The sequence below is a fragment of the Prionailurus bengalensis genome, chromosome B3, assembly GCF_016509475.1.
Source record: "Prionailurus bengalensis isolate Pbe53 chromosome B3, Fcat_Pben_1.1_paternal_pri, whole genome shotgun sequence".
NCBI classification, from domain to species: domain Eukaryota; kingdom Metazoa; phylum Chordata; class Mammalia; order Carnivora; family Felidae; genus Prionailurus; species Prionailurus bengalensis.
The window spans coordinates 82,886,960-82,913,619 of NC_057355.1; the positions used below are offsets into that span (position 1 = coordinate 82,886,960).

The window sequence follows — 26,660 nt, forward strand, 5'->3', positions numbered from 1 at the left end:
TATTGGAACAAAAAAATACTTGTGCCATTTCTTGAATTATGAGCTGAGCTAGCCATGTTTTTTTTTTCCCATGGAACATTGTTTATACTTGAAAGTATAACTGACACACTATGGTTATTCAGATGTGGGTATTTGGCAGACATTTTCTTGAAAATGAATACAATGCATCTATGACTTTGAAGATACAACTGACAGAGTTCGGTTGCCAATAATAATATTTGAGATTCCAAGTGAAAATTAGTATTTAAGAAGCTTGTATTTGCTATCGTCAGCTTGACAGCTTCCCAATATGTAAAGACTTTACTGATCAGATGGGTAGTGATCTTAATAAATGTGATTTTCTGATATTGTGCAATGAAATGTGTTAACATTTGGAAGATTTGCAGAATACAGTCAAAGTGTTTTAAAAATTATCACTGCTTGATGATACAAAGTCATGCATCAACCAAAAAACAATCTATAGTTCAATGGATTTCAATGATTAGAATCTAACAAATTTCTTATTATAATTCCAGATTCTACAGTGCAGCTAAGTTTTAAGAAATCACTACTGTGTTGTGTGAAAGGTTAGCACTCCCCTTGACAAGGATGGAAGAGGCCCTTGGGCCTGACAACATAACCACATGTGTATGGTAAAGAAATTACTACTTAATGAGTGTTGGTATAATAACAAAGAATAATATCCAGTTATTAATTCTTTAGTATTTACACATATCTCTGTGTGAAGTGAATTTTCTTCACATACTTAAACCAAAACAACATACTATAACAGATTGAATGCAGAAAAGATATGGGAGTCTGGCTGTCTTATACAGAGCCAGGTATTTGAGAAAACCAAAAATATAAAACAATATCACTCTTCTGGTTTTTTTGTTTGGAGAAAAATAGTTAATTTTTAATTGAAAATGTTATTTATGTTAACATGTAATGAGTTCATCATTTTTTATCATTTTTAAATGACCTTGATGAATAAGACATTTCTACATGTATTTAAATTTTGACTGCATTAAATATTGATAAATGTGATATGTATCATCCTAAGCTCTTTGAGTGGCCCGAAAACATTTAAGAGTTAGAGGGGACTTGAGACAAAAGCAGTTGTGAATGACTCCACTAGGGATATTCTGGTCAAAGTTTACAGCAAGTCATACCCTCCTTCATTCCAAAAGATTGGCAAACAAACAAACAAACAAAAAAAACAAACAAAAAAACAAAAAACAGAACCAATGTCTTCATTCTAATAACCAATAGTATTGTATTTACACTTTGTTAAGCTATTTTATTTTATGCCTCTATGCATCTTGCACACAGTTAATGCCAGAATTTTACTGCCCTTCGTGTAAACTAGAACTTGAAGCCTTTAAAAAAGTGTAAAAACTCCATGGAACACTTGCAGTATTTTTATCTGTTACCTTTCTTGATTTTGATAAAAAAAATTAGTCATTCATAACTGCAGGTATAATGTCCTGGAGTTTAAAATAAATAACTGCTTGGAATTTTCTTTCTCTGCACACCCACGCTCATGCTTGCTCTCTTTCTCTGTCTCTTGCAAAATAAATAAATAAACTTGAAGGTGAAAAAGGGCACCTGGGTAGCTCAATCAGTTAGGCATCCAATCTTGGTTTCGGCTAAGGTCATGATCTCATGGTTAATGAGATTGAGCCCCATGTCAGGCTCTGCAGTGACTTGGGATTCTCTCTCCCCTCTCTCTCTCTGCCCCTCCCCCGCCTTCTCTCAACATAAATAAATAAACATTTAAAACAAAAGGTATTTCCCAGTTGACTGTCCTCTCGCGTCTATCAATAACTAGTATCATTTTGGAGACTTTTTCACTGTAATAGAAATGAGATGTACCTGAAAAAGTTTAAACTGATAAAAAATAACTAATGAAATTAATGGGATAATTAAATATTTCTGTGCTCTCAGAGTTTAAAAAGGAAGAAAAAAACAGAAGTAGTCAAAAATGAGAGTAAGTCATTCTAAAGGTGACTCTGAAATTCTCTCTGATCTAGTTTTAAACGCCTCAAAGATGGAAAATAAATAAGGACAGTGGAGAAAAGAAAACTCGCTGCCAATCCACCACCTATAGATGACCACTATAAACAATTGAGGTATATCTTTTGGGGTGCCTGGGTATCTCAGTCACTTAAGCAACCCATTCATGATTTTGACTCTGGTCATGACCTCACAGTTCCTGAGTTGGAGCTCTGCATCAGGCTCTGCACTGACAGTGTGGAGCCTGCTTGGGATTCTCTCTCACCCTCTCTTTCTGCCCCTCCCCTTTTCATTCTCTCTCTCTCTCTCTCTCAAAATAAATAAATAAACTTTAAAATAAAAAAGGGCACCTGGGTGGCTTAGTCAGTTAAGCATCAGACTTTTGACTTCCACTCAAGTCATATTACGGTGGTGGGATGGAGCCCCAGGTTGGTTCCCACTGAGCATGGAGCCTGTTTGGGATTCTTTCTCTATCCCTCTCTCTCACTCTCTGTCCCTCCCCCACTCACACTGTATGCTCTCTGTCTCTGTTTTTAAATAAACATTTAAAATTTTTAAAAATTTAAAAAAAGAAAAGAAAATTTTTAAAAATTAAAAAATAAATAACTCTTTAGACTTGTAGACATTCATAAATAGAGCATGTCAATATTGCATAACTTATCTGGGTAATTATCAAGATCTGTCCCATCTCCAAGGAAGAGATCTTAGAAGATAATTTAGAGATTGTTGTCATGTCTATGACTACTTTTCACTGAGTAATTAACATGAGTCAGGAACTGTCCTAAGTACTTTATATACTTACCTTGTTTCTCAAGAACAGTGAAAGGTAGAACTGTATTCAAACCCAGAGTGCCGGTGATTGTCACCCCAAGCTGCTGACCATATTTTGTTACTTTTCATTTGGTTCAACTCCTAACCTCCCCCACTTGCCACTTTTGTGCTCTACACATGAATCTATTGTTGCCCTTAGGATACTTTGTTGCAATTCATTTCTTTATGTATTTGCCTCTGCTAATCAACTTCTTGCTCCCTGAAGGAAGGAACTGTGTCTGAATTCCCACCGCACAGGAAAATCCATTTTTGCTGGGCTGAATTAATACCATGTTAGGCTATAGAAGCTGAATGAGTTTAAATAGCTTTCCCACTCAATCAGTGTGTATTGTCAGGATCTGAATCTAGGCCTCCCATCCTAACCTTCTGTGGTAAACATTGCAGGTAAGTGCTTCTCAAATATGGTGCATGGACCAACTATATCAGTATCACCTAGGAATTTGTTAGAAATGCAAATTATTAGCATCCTCCCCTCACCACCATCTTGGATAATCTTGGATAAGATTCTGTAAAGGTAAGGCCCGGAAATCTGTATTTTAATATGTTTTTATTGTGATTCTAATGCACACGAAAGTTCCAGAATCACTCTTCTAAGTGAAGAAACCTAGCAGTTTAATAGAAACAGAATGGTTGACTCAGCATGGAGCATAATAAAACCATTCCTTTGATTTGCTGTGTGATTAGGTTTATAAAATATCCTATAGAAAATGAAAAATTCAAGCAAAAACTCATCTAGCATGGTTGTTTTTATTTTGAAAAAAAAATTAATCCAAAACAATAGCCACTCCTTTAAACAATCCGTCACTGAATTAATAATGATTAAATTCACTCAAAAATTCAGTGAAGAAAAGAGTCCATTGGCTAAATAAATATGCCTACCTGGAGGAACCAAAGCAAACAAATGAAATTTCCAGTTAGCACTAGGTATAATTTTCACTGAAATACAAAGGTGCATGGCCTCTGGACCTGTGGTGCAAGTACCAACCCACACACACTTAGGGGCTCTGTGCAAATTCTAATCATGCTGACAGAAGAAACAACTAGAACCAACATTTGTGATTCCTTTATAATGACAGGTAGATTTTAAATATTCCCCTCCAAAATTACAAATATTAGATTCAATTGATTTGCAGACATTTTGGAATAATATGTGCTACAATGTGAATATTATAACTAAAAAAAAAAGCATAAGGATTTGAGACCATTTCCTACTCACTAATTTTTTAAAACAATTCCTCCTCCTTTACTGTCTGCTGCTGAATTTAGAAAATAGCTAAAGGATTTCCTCTCTTAACTAAATCTCTTCTCTTTCTAGCTATATATTTATAAAGTCCTCTGAGAATTAGTTTAGCATAATAGCTTGAGATATTCAGTATTTGATATAGGTAGTATTAATATGAAAAATTCTCAGTACTCTCCTTATATATTATATATGAACATACATATATTATAAATAATGATTTATTAGATATTCTCTCTTAATTCCTTAGTTTCTCTTCTGGAATATCCAGAAAGTGTATATTGCTAAGTTTATGTTACTTTTTTTCCTCCCCTGACATTATAGTCTTGCTTTTGAACAGACTAGAGGACATATTAATAGCATGGCAAATTTAGCAGTAAGAGCTTGAATTCAGTTTGGATTGAGGAGCAAAGATGGAAAATTGTTTAAATCAAATATTTAACCCCTCTACAGAATGTAAGATCTCCTTCCCCTGGTATGGAGGGATCTTCGTTTTAACTCATGGCTCTTCCTACAATGAAGACTCATCTCACAGATTGTAGTAAATGATCACAGGAGGTTTTGTTTTTGTTTTGTCTTTTTTTAAATAGAAAAAGAAAATCTCTCTTTGCATTGTGATCACTTTGCTAAAACACTCAACATTTCAGAGTAAAACATCTCTTACCTTATTCATGACATACTATATTTTCTTTCTATTTATTTTGTTTTGCTTCATATTATCCTAATCTCTATGTACTGTTTTATTTTCCTCTTAAATATCTGACCAAAGTAACACAAACATTAGATACAATCAAGCCGTATAGCCCCTCTTTCCTTGGTAGCTTCTGACAGGCAGTAGTAAAAATTCAAAGTCAAACCATTTAACTCTAAGTACATGGAAATGAATTTCCAGAGAATAGATATTTTTATCACATGAGAAAAAGGCGTAGTTTTACAGTGACAACAAGGATGAAGATGTAAATATGTAATTGTGATAGCTGTGTATATATCATATGTACGTATTGAGGGTTAAAAGATCGTAAAAGTCTTTCTAGATCTCTACATACACTAATATGTAGATTTCGGGGGGGGGAGGAGAATATAAAATGAGAAAGTATCCAGTTTAATGTTAACTGGAGCCCTTTTAGTTGGATGAGTGCCAAAACAACTTTCAAAATATTTCAAAACAGCTGCCAGCATGTAAAGATTTTAACTGAAAGAATACAGTAATGAAATCTGAATTACTAATGAGTGCATAAACTTATATTTTGCTCAAGGTCCTTAATGAACATGGAGATAAGCAGGTCCAATAGGAAATTTGTCTCTCACGCATGCAAACCAAACTTCTGGACTTACACATTTAAAGACAAAATATTGAAAACAGATTTATATGCATTCTAAGGTAACCTACTGTGCAAGTCTTCTTCAAGTATTCTGTGTATTTCTATTTTAGAAAAGAAAGTTTCTGGAGGGCAGGAGATATATTCTCTTAAATGTGGCATTGACAGCTTGGAACTTTGAAGTTGAATGTACTCATTAAACTTGCTTTTAATAATATAAAGTAGAATTGAAGTGAGCTTCAGCAAGTCTAGTCTTAAATGTCTAACAACAGATCTCACACATTCTTTCTATTGGGACACTTTTGCCCTTTAGGCTTTCAAGAAAAACTTGCCCTCCAGAAGGGAAGTGAAGCAGGACCACAAATTTCCAGACCAGCTATTTGGTAAAATAAGTAGTCCATAAAATATAATCACTGGTTTTTTTCCGTTCATAGAATTGTACTGAAACAAAGAAGAACTGGGATATTGTTTATAAATATAACTCACTGTTGGTTGTGCAGAAAGACTTTAAAAGGGAAAGTAATCTAAAAATTCTGCTCTTTTGGCCAAAGAGGGTTTCCCCCCTTTGGCATCATTTGGCACATTGGGAATGCCTCTGGATCAATGGGATCTGGCTTGGAATATTGCATTATGCTACTGGAGTCAAAGCACACATGGAAGCTGGACCTGCTTGCTGGAAGCCTCCATCAACTGGCCGACCTAGATATCAGGTGGCAGGCACAGCATCACCCCACAATGGGCCAATAATTCAGACAAATTCTATTTTATAGAAAGCCACGGCCTGGATCTGTGTTCATTTTTAGCCTGATTCCTCAGCCATTTTACTTGGCTTCCTTTGGTCTACAGTACTGCTGGCCGGCCTTGACCTCTGCAGTCAGAGGAGAACTTTTCCCAACCCCTGAAACATTCTTGACCTCTCTAGAATTGCAATGAACTCCCATTTCTTTCAACTGGAAAGCCAGCTTGGAGTCAAGGGATGCTTTTTGAGATCTCTCGCTTAAGATCCGGCCCTGAGGATGAGAGATGGAGAGGAGAGGGCTCAGAAACCAAGTCAATCAGCATCTCCTGGCCGCGGTGCTCCCACAGGGACCCACATCTGTGACCAGATCCTTACAAGGCGGCTTTCCATGTACTCAGACCATCCACTCTCTCAACACCCACCCCCACTCCGTTCAATGACCTTGAGTTTGGCCTCTGAAAAGCAAGTATCTCCGAATGAAATGCCATTAAACTAGAGAATGACCCCTTTCCAGGAAGGAAGGAGTCAGGACCTGGGTTAGGTCTTCAACTAACTCGTGGGATCCTTAGCACACGCCACAGATGCTCATTACGATTCTTTTTACGTGCAACATGTGGGGGACGAAGCAGTTTCATATCTCTTGGTATTATCTGCCGTCCAAAGCATTTTCTTTGAGAGGAAAATGGAAACGCAGCTGCGCCGTGGGCCCGGCCAGCGAGAGCTGGGGCTCCCTCCCTCTGTCTCCCTGTGGCTGCCGGGCGCGGGAGGCTCCTCCGGAAACTGACTCGGGTTAGGGGAGTGCAGAGATTGCCTAGGCAGGCGCGGGACGCTGCTGGGGCGCGGACGGGCCTTTGTGCCGCTCTGTGCTTCCCGAGAGCCGCGAGGGTGGAAGGGGACGTCCAGCTCTACAGCTAGGGCAGGCGTCTGGCCCCTAGCCCGTGTGCGGGAATGCTGGGCTGGGCAGGCTGCCGCCCTCGGCCTTGGCAACTTCTGGCCAATCCGCCCTGCCCCTCTGGGTCCCCGCCGGCCGGTTGCGCCCCAGGCTCAAAGGGTTAAGCAGGTGTCTCGCCCGGCGAGGCGCTATTGGCCGAGAGCCGGGGCGGCGCGGCCGCGGTCACCATGCTCCGCCGAGCCCAACTTGGGTTCGTGCGGCGGGCGCGGCGGCCGCTCGCACCCCGGCTGCCGGGCCGGAGCTTCCGCGCGCGGGGAGAGGAGAAAACGAGATGGGGAAAACCACACCAGCACCAGCAAAGTGGGTCGCGGGTGGGTGCGTGCAAGAGGAAGGGAGCCCTACAGAGCCCCGCTTCCCGCAAGGGACGCGCCCCTCTGCCCCGCAACTCCGGTCCCGGCTTTCAAGCCGGAAGAAAGAGGGAGGAAGTGGGGCAACAGGGGGTCCTGGGCAGGGGGTGGGGAAACGATCCACTCCCACTGCCCCCACCTACTAATCGGGCCCGAAGGGGTGCAAGTTGTCATTAAAAAGGCGCGCCGAAATCACTAGCATCCCTCCTCACACCCTAAGAAATACCGATGTAACAATGCAGAGAAGTAACTGGGAGACACGAGGAAATAAATGCACGTGTTTTCTCTTTTTGTTTCCCTGGTGGTTGGAATTTGCAGAGTTCGCCTCAGTTGTGGCTGCTAATTTATTCGTTTCAACGTTTGAAAAGGGCGTGTAGAGATGGGTCATCGGGAGCACACCCGGATCCCTCTAGCTGGACCTACACTCCCCAGCTCACAAGTTTGTCCAAGACTAACCTGCCCGCCCACCAGGAGCAAGCAGAGTCCCTTTTGATAAAGGGAACAAACTCTCCATTGCACAAAAGCGGCTTCTCCGCCCGCCCCCCTTTTCCTTTGCACACCATCCCTCCTCGATAAGCAAGTTCTCCAGTAGTCCAACTTGCAATTGGCAACCCCCGCGCCGCCTGGTGTGCAGAAGACTGGCAGAGAGGGGTCCCGGGTGGGAGGGGAAGGTCTGCGCCCCCATTCCTGCACACGCGGGCTGAAGTCCAGGTTGCTGGAAGCTGCGGGAGGCGCGAGCCTGCTTGGATGGTGGTTATTTCTCTAGAGAAAAGAGGGGAGAGAGCGCGCCTCAGTCTTGCACTTTGGGTCGGAAGTGCGCGGTGTGTGTGTGTGTGTGTGTGTGTGTGTGTGTGTGTGTAGAGGGGGCGGGAAAGAAAGACACCCTCCGCTGCCCGTCATTCCCTTGCACCGGCCAAGTCCTCGCCAAGCCTCCCGGTGCATCCTTCCTCCGCCACCCCTCCCCTTCTTCCCTCAGCTGGGCTCGCGCCGCGCAGCCGGAGCAGCCAGTGAGAGCAACATCCTGGAAAGAGGGGGGAGCACCACCGCCCCCCAAAAGGGAAAAAAAGGCCCCACCCTGACACGTTTTGCTGTTTGCAAGTCCCTCGCACGCCCCCCCGCACCTCCTCCTAGTGCTCGCGGCCCCCCACCCCAGCCCGCTGCGCGCACATCAAAGCGCCTCTCCGCCGCGCACAGTGGCCGCGGCTCACTAATGGGATTGCAGGCTGGTGCCTGGCTCCGCTGCTGCCGCCGCCGCTGCTCGCCCTGCTGCTGCTGCCGCCGCCGGAGCCCAAACCAGAGCCCCCGCCAGCTCTCGCCCAGAGCCGCCGCGCCCGGGGGCCGAAGCCGCGGCGATGATCCGAATCTTTCCGGATTTCAGCGTGCAGGTGACGGCCGCGGCGGCCGGCGGGGCGGCCGCGGGGGTGCCGGCGGGCGCGGGCATGGGGAGGGCCGGCGCCGCGGCCAACGGCACCCCGCAGAACGTCCAGGGCATCACCTCCTACCAGCAGCGGTGAGTAGTCCCGCCTGGGCTGGGTTAGTGCCCCCGCCCCGGGGTGCTGGGGTGGGACTCACTTTGCCTCCTGTTTTATGCGTTACAACACACATGCACATCGTCAGGGCTCACTTCGCTTGCTCCTCGTTCTACAGATGAGAAAGAAAAAATTAATTCACAATTCGGATTGAAAGGCACTCCAGTTTACTGGCGAAGTGAAATCATCCTTTGCCCTCTGCCTGGCCCCAAATCCAGAACGCCAGCCCCGCGTAGCCTAGGAGTTGCAGCGAAGTCTTAGACACAAGCACAAGGTGCTTTTGCAAAGTTTGGGATCCCTGTCCCCTTCCGCGGAATTTTCTCACTGCCTCTGCCGGGTGCGGACCCGCGCTGACCGGCAGCCAGGGGGGCAATTGATCACGGGAGACTGATTGATCATTTGTTTCCAAACAGAATAGGAACGATTTTCACGTGTAGCTGTAGACTCGCAATTCTACATAATAGTGTTATCATGTCACCTGTTACTACAGGGAAATACAGCATGAAATCCGAGTCTCCTCGGCGCTGTTAAGTATTCATCTTAAATGCATTATAATGCAAATGCGTCAGATTCAGAGATGCGAGTTAGGAAGCAAATTTTACAAAGTTAGGCTAGGTGGGTGAGAAAGAAGTTTTAAAGTATTACTTGTTTGCATTTCTCCCAAACATTTATAGATATTTAATAAAATAGAGTTGTGACATTGAATTAGTAAACATTCTTTGATGCAATTATGAAAGGAAGTGTGTGTGTGGGGGGGAAATACTACCACCAACAGCTCTAGAACCCTAAAGTTTTTCCTTAAGAACAAGTTGTAATCTTCCAATATTTTATCAAAAATGTAATCCACAAAAATGTGTTGAGAAAAACTAACAATGTAGTATGAAAGGTAAGCTTCCCATTTGTGGGGCTCGGTTTTAGAGAAGAAGGAAGAAAAAACACGTGAAAGTGTGAAATTAAATATTTGTGTTTCCCAGATTGCACACGATTAAATATCTGAGAGATTTGCCAATGGCATTTAACTTAAAATATACACAATGCATAATTCAAATAACAGTTCCTATTTTTACCTTGTATTTCAAACTTCATTGATTTGAGAACCTTTGATTTGAACCAACAGTGTTTAAACTGAAAAGGTTAAGATAATCTATCACTGCCATATTTTGTGCTTTCTAACCAATGGCCCAGCGACCAGAGCAGATTTTGCATAACACACTGAGTGTTTTCCAAGTTGATGCCCAGGACTGCAAATATTCTGTAGAAGACTTCATTATATGCTCTGGGTACTGTCAGAAGTTTTAAAAAGAGAGTCTTGAGAAAATAACTCAAAAAACAGGCTATTTCTGGTCAAAGGATTTTTTTTTAATTTAAATTATTTTAGTCTTGTTTTACTTCAGTGATTACAAGAACCTTTAATACAAAAGATCTGGGAATCTTTCAAACATAAAGGACTAGAGAAGAATTAGATTTTTCCTTTTCATGGTTCAGGTAAGGTTTTTTGGTCACTCACAAAACATTTAAATGACAATATAATCTGGTGGTCACTTTACCTAGGAGGTGCAGGCAATAGTCACAATACTATGGTTGTGACCTAGAGAGTCAAGGGCCAGAAATGTCAGATGGCCTTTGGACAATTTCAGAGACCTCCAACTAATCCATGAGATATAAATGGAACATAAGAGGTGGTCGTGAATTTTCAGCCTTTAGGTTTGCCCTCAGAGTGTTGATGTCCTTCACCACAAAGATCTTCCCAGGGCCAATTTTCCCAATAAGCCAGGAGCCTCCAGGGGGAATCCTCCATAGCCTCCCACCCTGAAAAGCCAACTGATGCCTTCCACCTTCATCTTTGAATCTGGGCTACTTTATCAAGTCTTTGAATCCCACTGTGGTTCTAAAGACTAGAGCTTTAAAAATAATCAACTTTAGCCTTTGGGTGTATAATTTCCTTCCTTCTTTTTTATGTTCAGTCATAATGACTGAAGAGAAGGTGCTAGCTGTGGGAAATGGACCTTTCTTTGGTTTCATTAGTCAGATGACACCTGTTACTGCCTTTAATTTTTGTTAATTTGGGGACAGGAGAGTGAGCCAAATGTTTAAGGGAGGATTTGAGTCATGAGTCCCCCGTCCTCTGGCACTTCTTCATCGGACCACCAGCATGATAGGCTTCAGAGGCTTTGAGGGGCAGACTTAGTTTTCACTTTAAGAGCTGGATATGTTTGCTAAAGTGAATGGTGACACATCATTCTATCAAAATGTATTTCTGCATTAAGTGCTTTTGGGGAGTCTGATGAGGGAGTGACAGTAGTAGGGGGCTTTTCCAGCAAGAGTGGCCTGTTGGGAGAACAGAACTTCTCTCATCTGTCATCTTTGGGCAGCAACACCCTAGGCTGGCTGTCCTGGAGCCAAAACTTCCAACCGGCAACTTTTCCCCCTCCCTGCCAGCCCATGTATATCTTGTACTCAATATCTTGTACTCTCCACTTCAGTTCATTTTTCAATCACTCTCATCTTCTACCTGTAGAGTGTACTCCAAAGAGAACTCAAACACCATCATGCAGATTAAACGCCTCTGCAACGAAAAACACTTGTGTTTTCAAAGTTTCCAACTCCCAGCCACACTTTACTGCACCGGTAGGACCGAATGGGACCCCTTTCAGGTCTTTTTTTTTTTTTTCTTCTTTTCTTAAGTTTAAAGTAAAATGCAAAGCCTCGCATAGGAGTGATGTTTTCCGTGTGGCTCTCTCATTTATTCAAAGTGGAAATGCATTGGGAGTCCTTTCTGCTTTCCTGGTTGACACATGACTGACCCAAGTCTCTGCCTAAAAAGCTGCCCACACTCGGCAGAGTAAGGTTTAGTGGAGGGGACGCTCTGACCAGGGTCTACCCAGGTAATAGGATTCCAGCACTGGCCCTTCATTGAGTGGCCCTTTCTCTAGGCCTCGCTGAGCTGTAAACCGGGGAAACCACAGAGAGATGTCCGTAGTCCGGTCCGGTCTTAGGTGCCAGGAGCCGAGTGGGGACAGGCATTTGTATCTAACTGCGTTGAAACTCCTGGGGATTCACCTGTGAACCCCTGGGTCTGCAGACATGTATGCGGGTGAATAATGCAGATGCTCCGGTCAGGAAATGTTGGCGAGAGCGCCGGAGCCATAAGGTGCCTGTGCAGCCGCTGCGCTAGCCCACAGGGTTTCGTGGCTCCCGGTCTTGGTCAGCGCACGCCCACCCGCGTTTATTTCCACGGTCTCTGAAGGAGCTCCCGGGACGGTGTCCTGTCCGAGGCCGCTTCCGTGGCCTCCCAGTTCCTCTCCGCCTCTTTCTCCCGGGCTGACATACTCCCGAGAAGGGAAGTGTTCGCAACTGCAACTGAGTGGCGTTGTTGCGCTGGCAGCCGAGCTTCCCAGTCCCCCCACGAGAGAGAGCGAGCGAGAGAGAGGGAGAGAGAGGGGAGAGAGACGGAGAGAGAGAGACGGGGAGTGAGAGAGTGTCGGGAGAGAGAAGGGGGGGTGTGTCTGCGTGCGAGAGAGCGCTCTGGAGCAAAGCAGCTGGAAAATGCCCAGAAATACTTTCACAGCGGTCAAGCTGGGAACCCCCGCGTGTCCTCCCCCTCCCCGCCCCTCCCGGCCTAGGCCCCGACCGCCCCCCGCCGCGAGGGTGTGTGCCCCACCTGCCACCAGGCCAGCTCCGGGTGGCGGCGGTGGGGGACGACAGTGGGGGGGGGGCGGGGGAGGTGTGGCGGCGCGCGAGGGTGAGAACCCGGAGGCGGCGGGGCCCTGGGCCGGGCTGCCCGCGGGGCCGCGCGGCGGCCTCCCCCCCGCCGCCTTCTCCTCCCCCTCCTCCTCCTCCGCCGCCGCCGGTCGCCAGTCTCCGCGCTGGGCATGTCTCGGGAGCCGGAGCGGCCCGGGCCGCGGGGGCTCTGCGGCGCATGGACGGCGGCGGCGCCGGGCGAGCAGGGGGAGGAGAAGGCGCAGGCGGCGGAGGAGGCGGCGACCTGCGGCGAGAGGCACCGGCGGCGCGAGGGGACGGCCGGCCGCCGGCGAGGCTCCGGCCCCACTACTTTTCCGTAGCCTCCCAGCCTCAGCAGCACGGCCGCCGCCGCCGCCGCCGCCGCCGCCGCCGCCGCCGCCGCCACGGCCACGGCCAGGGCCACGGCCGCCGCCCGCCGGGCCGCCGCTGAGCGCCGCGCACGCCCGCACTCACTCCCGCCACCCCACGCACACGCACACCCCCCGCCCTCCCCACGCCCCCCACCCCGGGAGGGGGGAGAGAGGCAAAAAGTAAGAGAGGAAAAAAAATAGCAGGAAGATGGCGCCCACCAAGCCCAGCTTTCAGCAGGATCCTTCCAGGCGAGAACGGTAACACTTTTCTGTTTATTGAACCTGCCGCCGGGGCGGCTGCTCCTGCCGCCGCCGCCGCCGCCGCCGCCTCCGCCGCCGAGGTGGCGGGGCCCGCTCCGCAGTCCGCCTCCTGGGCCGCGAGCCCACGGGGACCTCGTCTGCGGGCTTGCGGCTCCGCGCTCGCCCGCGGTCCCCGCGCGCATTGTCCGCCCGCGGCGGCTGCGGCAGCGAGCGGGCTCCGGCGGCAGCGGCGGCGGCGGCGCCAGGCTCGCTGAGCAGTCGCACCTCCTCGGCTCGGCGAATGGAGTGACTCGCTGACAAAAAAAAAAAAAAAGAAAAAAAAGAAAAAAAAAGAAAAAAAAGAAAAGAAAAAAACAGAAAGAAAGAAAGAAAAGAAAAAAAAGAAAGAAAAAGAGAGAAACAAACAAAAAAGAGAAGGGGCTGCAGTGTGACGGGGAGCAGCAGTGAGGGTGGGGGGCCGGGGGATCCCCGGGGCCGCCGCAGGTCCCTTGGCAGCTGCTCTCTAGGAAGGAATGAGGCTGGGGAGGGGGAGGGAAGGCAGGCGAGAAGCGGGAGGAGGAGGAGGAGGAGGAGAGGAGGAGGAGGAGGAGGCCGGGGGCGGGGAGCGGAGCTCGCGCCAGGCCCGGAATGTGTCGCGGAGGGGCTGTCTCCGCGCGGAGCAGCTAGGCCGGGCCGGGCGGAGAGAGGCGCGCGGCCGCCGCCTCCCCGCCGCCCAGGCTGCGCCCCTAGCCTTGGCAACTTGTGGGTCTCCAGCTTTGCCCTGCTGTGCTCTCATCTTGCCCTCCTTTCCACTCCTCCGGTCCCCAAAGGAAAAAAAAAAAAAAAAAAGAAAAAGGAAGAAGAAAACCCTCAAATCCAAATTAGCAAGTAAACAGCGAGATTCAAAATGTGCCAACAGTTGGAACATCTATGCCCCGTTAGTTACTGTTTGGGGATCTGTGTTTTAAAAAGTTCCTGGTGAGAATTGCATATCCAGGCAAGGGGCTCAGCCGAGCATGTCTGTTTGAAGTTAGTTAAACTAAAGCCAAAGGGAAAGGGAGTTTGTATTCAAAATATCCTTAACCGTCTTACGTGAATGGCATTGTTAGGTTTCAGAGTAACTAAGCACCCCCCACCCCCACCGCCCCACGTGGTTTTCCCTCCTGCTGTCCACCCAGCCTACTTTGTTTGGAATCCTATTTGCTATTAATTGGCAGCGTTAATGACATTAATTGCATATAGCATATTGGTTTGAGCAAAGTATCTTTTTCTGTCTCCGAAGAGGAAATGCTCAGTAGGAAGTATGAAATGTCAGGCTTTGCTTCTTGAGGAAAACAAATGTTGTTAGATACATTGCCCCCCCCCCCCGCCCGCCCCCGCACTTTCCTCATAGGCATAAATGAACTTGAGAAAAAAGATGAGGGAAATCCGTAGTAGTTGCAAGATTTAATTATTATTACATGAGCAGTTTTATATTTGATACAACTTAGCATTTAACCTATAGCTTCCATCAAGAGAGGGTAGAGAGGTATTTAAACAAGCTATTCATTAGAAAGCTTCAATTGCTCTGTTGCTTGTTTCCTTCATACAGTGGGGACAGAAGAATTGTCAGGATTAAGGAAATAATTTTGTTAAGTAGGTACATAAGTGACTAATTCTAAACTCTGGATAATTTCTGTATAAATTATATACCTGAGAGTAAATCACGCATAATCCAGTTTTTAAAGATGTTGAATGTGTATAGCATTAACTGTCTGAGAATTCATACTAGCTAAAAGGAATACTCAGTGGTTTATGAAGAATTCACATATTAAGTACTTTGCTCTTTTCTATCTTGTAGATAGAAAAGAATTTTCAGAGTATTGTGCAGGTCTGTTCATCATCATTATTATTTTTTAATTTAACATTTAACAATTTCAGATCAGAAGTTTGTAACTGATTTCCTTCCTCCCTTTCACCCTTCCTTCTTCCCCAGTCTGTTGGTAGTAAATGTATTTACTGGGATGGCCCCAGTAATCTCTCTAGCAGAGGCCTATTTGTGTGCCATTTTGGGAATTTTTCTGAGATAGGAATCTTGAAGATAGAATTAATTTCTAGAGGAAACTTCATAGCCTGTGCATGAGCGCGTTCTTTATCACCTGTCTCCATTTGGCATTCGAAGAAGGTAAATCAAAGTGCGCGATTTGTTATTCTGCTCCACTTGAGAGCTGAACTAAATAACACTTGGTCTGAAATTCTGATTGAAGTTGTAGGAGGATATACTGTATTTAATTTAATGCCCTTTAATAGCATCTTCTTGTTCAGCTCGGATGCTGTCATTTTAAAGGTTGGATCTGAGAAGGTTTAACCTGTAGAGAGAGGGAGGAGTAATAATGAGGTAGGGGGCAGAAGGAACAGTATAGAGGAAAGAAGGAGTTATAAACTAAATGTTTCAAACAGTAATAACCTCAAACTTGGCCCGTTATCCAAACAGTTGTTTTATACCCCGAGGGTTCACTTTGTTATTAGGGCTTTAAATGCTCTTAACACTTTTAAGTGTAAACATTACACATGTTAGTTGATTTGGTTTTGTAATGAGAAATGGAAAGTCAGATGGTTTGTTCAGGAGGGGGGTGTTTTTCATAGTTATTTGCTTCAACTAAGTAGAGTCATTTCACCTATATGTTCACTTTGTGCCTGAAACTTGTTGGTTAGTAGTAGTATTTCTGTCTAATGGTTGAACACAAGTATGTTTATAAAAGATGACTTCCTGTGGACATGCTTTAAGGGACATCCTGACATTTATTTAAAAAAAAATGGTTTCCAAATAATCAATTTCATAAAGGCATTTATAGACACTACTCTTTACTGCTTTTCAAATACACTAGTAATCGAAAACTTTTATAGAAAAAAAAATATATCTTTTGAATTGTCTTGTTGATTTATAAAATACCTGACCTGAGTTTAGTCATACAGAACAAAAGTCATTTCCTTCCAATAGTGTTCACAGAGTAATTTTTGGAAAAAGCAGCTTCTTCTTAATAATGTTTTTGGTTACTCTTTAGTACTGTTGGAATTTCTGTGGCTCTTACACACAGAAAGTAGCTTTTTAGAGCCTGAGAGAAGGAGTTGAAAACCTTGTATATTTAAATTTGCTTGATTTTTCTTTAAACTCCAATAGGCTGCATAGGCTGCAAATTATATAGCACTGCCACAGAGTTTTTCCACTATGTGGATGTATAACCAAGAAGATTAGACAGATAGAAGTGTCAAGCATGTGATGTGCCCATGCTGGTTTGCAAAGCATATTCCAACAGCACGGGGCTTTTGGTTTAAAAAGTCGAAGGTAGTGGTGGAGACTTTTTTTTGGGAGGTATTTCTTTTTACATTGTAAGCTTAAACACAGAGTGATAAATGATGATATGCGTTGTCTAACACTTGCTTATATATAAATAGCTCCACAAGATTGCTTAAATGATAATCGAAAATATGAAATAGGATGGCCTTCATATCACAAGGCCAAGGGTCTACAAATGGAAAAACTGAAATAATGAAATATTTCCAAGGCAACAGGCTGTCAACAAGAACTGTAATGCATGGGCATATCATAGAACCACCAGAGAGGATATTAGATAGTATAGCTCCGGAGCCAGGAGTTATAATGACCTTTATTAGTAGGACCCTCCCACATTGCAACATCTTCCCATATTCCCAATTTCTGATTTATGAATTGAGAGACAAATCGCTATTCCAAATTCTGCATGTTCTATAATAATGCAGTTACTAGGTTTGATTTGTTACGAGGAGCAAACTTGACTTCAACATTACTTGATGCTTTGGGTTAAAAAAAAAAAGCTACATGGGGTATTTTCTGCACCAAGTGGTATTATGAGTACAGTTTTTGGTTCCCGTATCTTTGCATATTCTTAAAAAGATGACTTTCATTTTACTAAAAGTTACATGAAAATTAAGATCTCAGCAATGAATTGGTAAGAACTGCATTGTAATTTAAATATAATCTACATCTTGCAACAGTTTGATATTTTTAGTGACAAGAAGTTTGATTTCCCCCTGAAATTCTACACAATGGTTGCCCCTACAATGGAGCTATTTTATGGGAATGCCAGAATTTCCATGAACCCCTTAATAATTTTGCTCTGTCCCAGATCTTAGCATGGATGGCATCCAGTGGCACATTAAAATCGCATCTGTTTGAAATGGGTCCTGATGTCCAGGATCCCCTGCTCTGTGCTGAGGTTTTCTTTGACAAGATGTATAGATGCATGCTTTGGTAAAGCAGCACTTTTGGGGGAGGATTTAGACAGTGTAGCTTTCATTTAGTTATGTTTAAAGCTGTAGAGCTTTATATTTTGGGAGATATTTGTGGGGAATATGTCACAAATATTTCTAAATCACTCCTAGTAATGTTTTCCCTTATAAACTTTCTTAAGTGCTTCCCTATTAATAAAGACCCCAGTGTAAACCTTAGATGGTCTATTTTTGTTTTCTTGTTTTTCCTGTATTCCTGTGATCCTCTTTTCCTCTGTAGAATGCCTCTTGCTAAATTTAAAGAAAACTCAGCATGCAGGAGAGCAGAAGTAGCCCCTCATGTTAAGTTTACATGGCCACTCTTTCTACAGTGTAACATTTCATCATTTGAGTTACATTTTTAAAAACTTTGTGTTTCTCTTGGCTTAAAACCTAACTTCAGGTGTTTTATAGACATTCCTTAATTGTTTACACTAGATAAGGCGGAAACTTAGGAGAGTTGGTATGTGGAAAATTTACTTGATTAGTTGATTAAACATTAATTTTAAAATTTAAATGCTATCAAAGTTGCACATAATGGAATATGTGAAACTTTAAATATTTAAATCTGTACTGTGATATATACCAATATTTAAATCTGTACTAAGGGGGCGCCTGGGTGGCGCAGTCGGTTAAGCGTCCGACTTCAGCCAGGTCACGATCTCGCGGTCCGTGAGTTCGAGCCCCGCGTCGGGCTCTGGGCTGATGGCTCGGAGCCTGGAGCCTGTTTCCGATTCTGTGTCTCCCTCTCTCTCTGCCCCTCGCCTGTTCATGCTCTGTCTCTCTCTGTCCCCAAAATAAATAAACGTTGGAAAACAAACAAACAAACAAACAAAAATCTGTACTAAGAACTTCTAGGATTTATGGGAAAATTCAGTTATATTGCTGTGGGTTTAATGATGTTAGTATTTTCACGGTAAATAGTGCCCCCCCCTTTTTTTCCTCATTGGGCAGTGTAATAAACCAACTGTAACTGAATGGTATTTTTACTGCTCTGGGCCCCATTAGTGTGAATAGGATGTTTGCACTATTAAGTTTGATAGAACCTTACATAGTTAGAATAATTTGTAGTAATATTAGTAATACTACAGTGCATAAGCAGGACATAGCTTAGTATCAGTAAAATGGTTACTACTATATCTAAAATGACTAGGGCGGTGACAAGATTAAACAACACTTGAAGTTGTTGTCTGGATATGTTTTTAGAGCGTAATGTTTTGGTGAATTAATTGGAATATTTGTAGTCTTGTGTACAAAATCATGAGACACAAGATGAAAATCGCGTATCGCTATGGCCCAAATTGCTCGTGGCCTTTGACTATGATTAGTGATTGTTCATTCACTCAGCCTTATTTATTGAACCTCTACTATGGACCATCATGACTTGTGCCAGAGTTGATAGTAAATAACACTCCGTAAGAGCAGTTGCTCTGGTCATAGACTTGCCCTTATACTGGACATGCAAATATTATCAAAAGTGAGAAAACATCCTTTTCTGCAAGAGGAGGAAGAGCAGAATTCATAGAAATATAAATAAGGCCCTCTATCTCTTTTGACTTGTGTTAGTTTAGTGTTCAGGGCAGAGGGGGGCAGCTATTGAGATTGTAAAATATTGTAACTAATGACTATGAAATGGTTAGAGGTTCTTGGAGGTGAGAAAGAAAAGATGCCATATAAATGCAAGTGAAATCATAGCAAATTTTTAAAATGTTCTCTGATGGGATTAAAAAATAAAAATAGATCACGTATGACAATAGTAAACATTTAATATTGACCACCATGTTTCGGGCTCTGTATTAAACACTTGACAAGAAATTTCTCAGTGCCCTGTGAGGGAAGTGCTAATATCCCTACTTATGGTCAAGAAAACAGAAGCTAATCCAACCAACAAAGGGAGTAGAGTTAGAGACTGAATGCAGGTTTGTCTCTGTAGGAATGCACCTTAACAGCCGTGTGCAGGGCCTCCCTTTCTGGACTTTCCTGGAGCCAGGGATTTCTACACTGATGCCAGAGAGCTCTTGGGGCAGGAAGACCCTGTACACTCTGGATAGTGAGCTAGATCTCCGCTTCTTGGTCTTTCGTCAGTGGTTTGGAGAAATTCAGAAATGCGGCGATTATAAAGTTAGAAGAAGAATTAATATTTAAATTATTTTCCCTCTACCCCTTAACATTCCAGCAGTTTTGTGGGCAAGCACCCCAGCTCTGTCTACTGCAGGGCAGATTTTCTAAAAAATGGTTTTAGAATCGGTTTGCCACGTACACTCACCTTTTTGGTCATAGACTGTGAAATATTCCAGGGCCTCTTCCACACACGTTTTCCATCCTCAGAGTGGGCCACAGTTTGCCTAAAGATTACAGTGGAGACATTTTTATTTTGTAATAGTTTTGCCACTGAATGGGTTGAAACAGCCTCATCGACGTTCTGAATAACAACTTTCATACTTAACTGTATTGCTGGGTATTGTCTTTTGAAATATATAAGGACTCCTACAAGTTGGCTTCCTGCCAAATTATCTGGCATTAGAATACTGACAGCAAGCATTTATATAGCACTATGTGACAGGTACTAGTCTAAGGGCTTTACATATATTAATTAACTCATTTAATTAAAAACTTGTTTAAAATGGACGACAATAAATACATAAATGATAAGTTCTCATTATTTAGTCCCCCTTCCCCCGTGGGCACAGACAGACACTTGTGGAATCTTCAAGAAGGCGGTCTTTGGTAACATTTTAATTTCTCTGATGTCAGGAATCAGAGGACTCGGTCTGCTACGTAACAGTTCTTTGACAAAAGCTACACTTTGGGAAACTTTTATAACATCTGACTCCATTACTGCTCATTGTTGAATGTCAGCTAGATTTGAGGTAGTAGACAGGCATGCCACATTTATCTCTACGTTTTTGGATGTAATACTGTCAACCGAATAGCTCTTTAAAAAAAAAAAAAAGGTATAGTAGGAATTTCAGACCTTGAAAGGACTAGATAAGCAGTGCTTGAGTATTTGTGGTTGAAAGAACTGAATATTTTGCTTGTGTATATTCCTAAAATATTCACTTTTACATTCAGAAAATCTCTTGTTTACATAAAGAATAGGTTGCCTTATAAAATGTTGGAGAGGGCTCATTTAGAGAGATGTTTTACTAAAATATTGAAGATAAAAAGCAGCAGTCAATAGGAAGTATGAGTGAAAAATAGGCTACAAAATTTAAAATAGCATTCAGATCATCTTAAAAGAAATTACTTCTGATTACAGTATTTTATTATCATCAGTATGCTAATGCAGAATTAAAGGGCTCTGACTTGGTACCTAGGTTATATATAACATTAAAGCTTAAATCTTTATCACATATTTTTGGAAGTGGTGCCACATAGCATTTTAAGACCACTTTATAGAATCATAGGTCATTTCCGTGATATCCCATTACTTCTGATAGACGGGGGCTTTTTCACTTGTACGATTTATAAGAAGAATTTTATTGTAAAGAAAAATGTAATATTGGATTAAGGGTCATCTTTATGTGGATGTAGCTCAAATCGACACCCTCTTACCCTCCGATCTCCGAATTTTCCTTTCGGCCGTGGTAACACTACAGAAAGGGATACTGGTCCTAAACTTCAGCCAGAAGCACTTTACTCAGAAAGACTGGTATTTTGGTAGGGGCAAATGGGATAACTGAAACTGGTTCCAGAACCTTTATCTCTCTGGTCTTAGAGAATGGAGACATCAAAGAATGAGGGTATTTTAATAGCTAAAATGTGTTGCACTGATTGAGGGAGCATTTTTTTCTACACAAATAATTTATTCCTCAGGATCTATTTCTGGAAAACATAAGCATTCTATTCATATATGAACGGGATTTTTTTATTGTTCAAGATTCTATATATACTGTGCATGGTTCATATGTGAGACGTATCTATAGATAGATAGATAGATAGATGGATGAATAGATTGTTTACAACATAACATATATAAAATATAAACCAGATCTAGTATGTTTATATAAATCTACTAAAATGCAGAAGTGTTACAAAGATATCTTGAACATATTATAAATGTCTTACTTCAGATCGAGTTAAATTTAAATATATGCAGTGAATTGGTGACTTTTTGTTTTCCTAATGCTGTAAGGAAAAGTAGGCTCATCATTTTTTTTTTTTACACATTTTTATTGTTCTGTGTAAATGTAATTTGTTAATCCTGTGAAATTTGTCATAGATAAATTTGCTTGGATTATCTTGTCACCACCGTATCTGCATTCTTTTGTTCATTGCTTATTCATAATTTAACAGTCTGGCAGTGAGCCTTTTTGGGATGCTCACAAAAGATATATGACCTCTACCAGCTGCTACTATAACCTGCAGAATGCACAGCAAGACATTAGAAACGTGAGGATTCCTCTACTGATTAAAGTGCTCTTCATTTAAACAGTCTGTTCATAAGAATCTCAGGAATCTCTTGCTACCAGCAGTTTTGATTTTTTTTTCTCTTCCTAACAAAATTAACTCTAACAATTGAATCTTCATTTGATATATTTTTTAGATGATCCAAAGGAAATTAATTTCTTGAATGCTGTTGCTTCTTTATAACCAAATACTCAAAAATCTTATCCTTGGGAGTGTTAAAGTTATCCAGAAATACTTTTATTGGACAAGGAAGGATAGAGAGTAGAGTGACAATATCACATCCTAATCTTAGAAGAAACGGTTGGTTTAATCCTACTCGAATCCAAGCACTTTACAGTTTATATTCTAAACACCCCATATTTTGCGGTATGTGGCAGACGTTAAAAATAGAATGTTACTTGAAGTGTAACCACATCTTTAGGTTTTCATTATTCTGAATTAGTTTAGCATATGAATTTATTCTCATCCCCCCACCACCACCCCCCGCCTCTCTCAAGAAATCAGCAGATCAGTTTATGAGTAATGGCTAGTTTTTGCCTCTCTTCTGTGCAGGCATATGATTACGGTTCAAAATAATTCATTGCTAATCCATGCAGTATTGGTTCATCTCCATCACTCTGTTCTGTGATTAGAGCCTCAGGCCTGCTGCCTTGCTTTCTGCCCTGATTTTCTTTAACTGCAACCCTTGTTTTAATAAAGTTCTGTAGTCACCAGCGTCCTGCTAGCCCCTCTCCATCCCTCATATATATCGATTGCAGTAGATTAATATTTATTTGAAGCTATTTTTCAGACTTTGTGAAAAATGTATTCATTTCTTACTGGGAATCTTCATCTAAAGGGAGGGGGAGAGGGAAGATGTAGGACTCAGGTATGCAACTCTTCTTATAAAGTCAAGCTATTGCTTTTCCAGCCTTCTTCATTCTTCGCCGCAGTCACTGTTTGTTCTTTATACACAAATCAGGAAGTTTAATTTCCTTGAAAAAAATTTTTAGATAGATTAAACTACGATGTTAACAGTTTAACTCTTGTTTATAACAGTTCGAAAATGGATTTCTGCGTTTTCTAAGTACATTCTGTAGTCAGTGCAATCACCATAATATACATTGATCAGCTTGCATCGAATATTTCCAGACAGGGGCACAAAGCTATCATTTTCCTTAACATCAAAATTTGCCAATTTCACCAGAAGGTCATCTAACAGATTTTTTTTAAAGACTTTGTTTCAGATCTCAGTAGTCCAGTGTTCCTTTTAATAATTACTTTCGTCTCATTGTAGCCGTGTGTTTGAAAGTGTAGGTCAATGAGGATGATTGCATTCAGAATTTCATGATCTGTGTAGTGGAACAAATTGAAAGCAAAGCCTGTATCAATCACTGTGAAGGGAGGGTTAATTGTTACCGCTTCTCAAGCCTCTGGACAGATAAACCAGTAATGAAATACTTATTGCTCTGATATGTGAATGCTAAAGGATGAAACAATGGAAACAGAAGCAGTCTTCAGAGATAACCAAAGAGGCAAAGAGAAAAAAAATAAACCGGATGAAAGTATGAAACTATGTGCTGCATTAACTCTCTTAAAAGTAATATTGTTTTTAGTTTCCTACCCATCTTTTTTCTGGCAGGTTAGGGCAATATCATAGATCAGGTTGCTAAAGCCAAATAAGAATATAAATGGAAAACTCTCTTTCTGTAAAAATAAAAGAACCAAAACAAGTACAGTCCTATGCTTTATATGAACTCTGTATATTTTATAAAAATATGTGAGTTACTGTTTAAGGTTTTGTCTTCGAAAAAACTAGGGATACATACATTAAATATTACATATGCATATATGGCTTAACTTCCAGAATATGTTAAAGGACTGTTTTGTTATCTTTAAAGAGACTTTGGAATTATTGGTCCATTATAGACCAAACCAGAGAGGAAATTATGAAATACATAAAGAAACTGTAAAATAAGAATTAGTGTTGCGAAGAAATCATGAGATTAGAGTAAACACATTTAACCATTTCTTCCATATGAACTTAACATTTAAACATCTGTTAGTTACTTATATGTTGAAATATATGCAAAATATTTAGCCAAATTGAAGTCTTAGGCCCATGACAATCATCTCAACACAGTGGGTAGTTCTGAAAATTAATGAGAATGATAATACTGTAAAGACTGTTCCAGAGTTTGCCCAAATTCATTATCTAAGACTCTTGTTAAGAACATCTCAAAGAATTTTAACCAGGGAAATATATTAATGGTTCAAAAGCATTTTCAAAACCCTGAATTATAAAAGTATAATGGAATTATATATGCAAGAGTTATAGTTAGCAACACAGATAGCAGAAGACATTAATGATGGCATATTTTCCCACAACCTATACTCCTTTTGTACATGGTTTCATCCGTAGGGTTTAATCTCATGCATTATTTTCTTGTTTTTAGGGCAAGAAAATCAGGATCATTCCTTCCCATTAATGTAGGGAAGCCGCTATCTGTAAAAAGTTAGATGTGTTTTTTGGCAGTCATTCCGGATTTGATACAGACAACTACTAACAAGCTAGAACATTTTTAGCAAAAAGAGAGAACTGTCCCACCTCCTTTTAATTTGTCTTCAGAAATTAAGAATTTCCCAAGGTCTGTTTCTGCATGGTGTTGGTGTAGCTGAATACAAACTTAAACAAATGATTGGGGCATAGCCTTTTTTATGACAGTAGCACCATCCTGCAGCTAAGGTGGTTTGTATATTGTAAAAATTAGCCATAATAGTAGTACTGTAACATCCCGGGGCCAGGATATTTAGAGTCAGTAGCCCTAACGTACAGCTTTACCAAAGGGTATCAAGTGTGGTATACTACAAACGGCAGGCAAAAAGCAAGGAGAATTCCATTACTCAATAACAGATACATACTTAACACAAGGCCTATGCATATCTAGATTGTCATGGCAATACATTATGAATTACCATTGGTTGCTTGCGTGTTGGGTATTAGTAGAACAGCAGGTAATGGCCTAAATCCCAGTGACCCGTTTCGGTCTTTCATTATCTTTATAGGAAGTTGTACTCTACCAGGTCCTTTAACCATTTAGAGCCTTAGTTCCTTCATTAGCATATTCAGTTGCTAACATTTCCTTCCAGCTACAAAAAATCTATGACTACATGATTTGAATGATTGGGACGTATGATACAAAATAATGAGTTGAGGTCTGTGGTGTTTTTTTTTTTCCTTTTTTTTCCTAATGGTATTACAAATATTCTTTACTTCTAAGCTATTAAGTGAAATTTTTAGATCAAATGCAATGCTTGTCATGCAGGTTTCAATCAAGAAAATATTGTATATTTAAATATTTCTCTTCCATGAAAACACCTTTGAGCAGAAACTTTTTATTGCAAGAATGTCCAGAGAGACATTGCAGTGGAAGCTATAGGCTATATTAAGTTATATTTTAAAGTGACATATTATGCACATGACTGAAGGTAGCACTAAAGGAAAACACTAAAAGTGTTTAGCGATAAATACATTTCTTGGTTAAATTCAATTGAGATGGTAGAATAACTCTGGAAATATTTGAAAACCAGATGATATACCACAAAGAAGGAAGTTAACAATGTAATGTTTGATAGACAGGCGAACACTTAGGGGAATAACTAATCTCTGAAAATTTTGTGTGTTCCTAAAACATTTATAAAGGAATAAATTTCTGTAGTGAGTTATTGGCCCAAACTACAACAATTATTTCTTTCTCTCTAACCTTGTTTTTTTGAAGGAGCTTTCTTCTAGTTTTTCTACCTTACTTGCAAAGGTGAAGTGATTTAGTGTTTATGGCATAGACAGATTTAAATATTTATGATTGGATAAGATTTCTTCTAATAGATTAATGACTTTTTAGAATAGATATATCATTTAATCACTTATTTATTGTTTCCTTTGAAAGTTTCCAGTTAATGGATGCTACAAGTATATTCTTAAGAGATAATTGACTTTTTTTGCCTAATTTCTCTATATATGTAGATTATTTATACCTATGTTTTATGTGTTATCTGTAGATTTAAGAGTATTTTATCCCCTAAATCTATTTTAGGCTTAATTGTCTGTGGTCATTTAGCAGCACTGGTAAAAATATTTTTTCCTAAAGACACTGTTCCTCACAGGATAACTTTCCATTTTTTCTCTTATGAAAATACCCGGGGCGGGGGGAAACACATCACAGTGTAGACTGGACTTCTGTAACTCCTTTCTTTCCCTCTTCACTCATCAAAATCTTACTTTCTCAAAACTAACATTGGCTGAGTGTTAGGAGATAATCTGATTAGACCAATTTACATTTTGGAATGAGGCTATTTTCATTTTTTGAAAGGAGCCCATAATACCAAACAGATTTTCAAATTATTAGAACATGGAAAGTCTTTAGTATGCCCTTGCCTGTCTCTCCACATCACACATAAATACTCCTTCCCGAAGATACATTAGTCTAACTTTGAAATACCTCTTCTGAAAATTGACTATCTCATAGTGACATTGTGTTAGAAATTATACATTAATTTTTTTTTACATTATTGAATATAAACATGAGTGAATATATGAGCGGGGTTAAACACATGTGCTGTACATATTTTCATTTGTAACATTAAAACAAAATCTAGTTAAAAGCCTCTCACTGTGGTAAAAAGATACCAGCAAGTGAAGAA

At 41.5% G+C, this 26,660-nt stretch overlaps 1 protein-coding gene and 1 non-coding gene across 5 annotated transcripts in view; both read left to right on the forward strand.

The window, feature by feature from the left end:
* The first annotated feature begins 552 nt into the window (after nucleotides 1-552).
* LOC122469891 lies at nucleotides 553-681 on the forward strand. Its single transcript, XR_006293770.1, has one exon. It is a non-coding gene; the product is annotated as a U6atac minor spliceosomal RNA (small nuclear RNA).
* An 8,022-nt stretch (nucleotides 682-8,703) lies between these two features.
* The window catches only part of NPAS3 (neuronal PAS domain protein 3), an 856,869-nt gene continuing 838,912 nt past the window's right edge, over nucleotides 8,704-26,660 (forward strand). For 3 of the 4 annotated variants that reach the window (XM_043555962.1, XM_043555964.1, XM_043555963.1), the window contains exon 1: nucleotides 8,705-8,933. In XM_043555962.1, the coding sequence (XP_043411897.1) occupies nucleotides 8,776-8,933 (158 nt within the window). In that variant the 5' untranslated portion in view covers nucleotides 8,705-8,775. Of the gene's footprint in view, nucleotides 8,934-26,660 lie in introns of all 4 variants that reach the window. The other variant, XM_043555965.1, reaches the window with a different exon arrangement.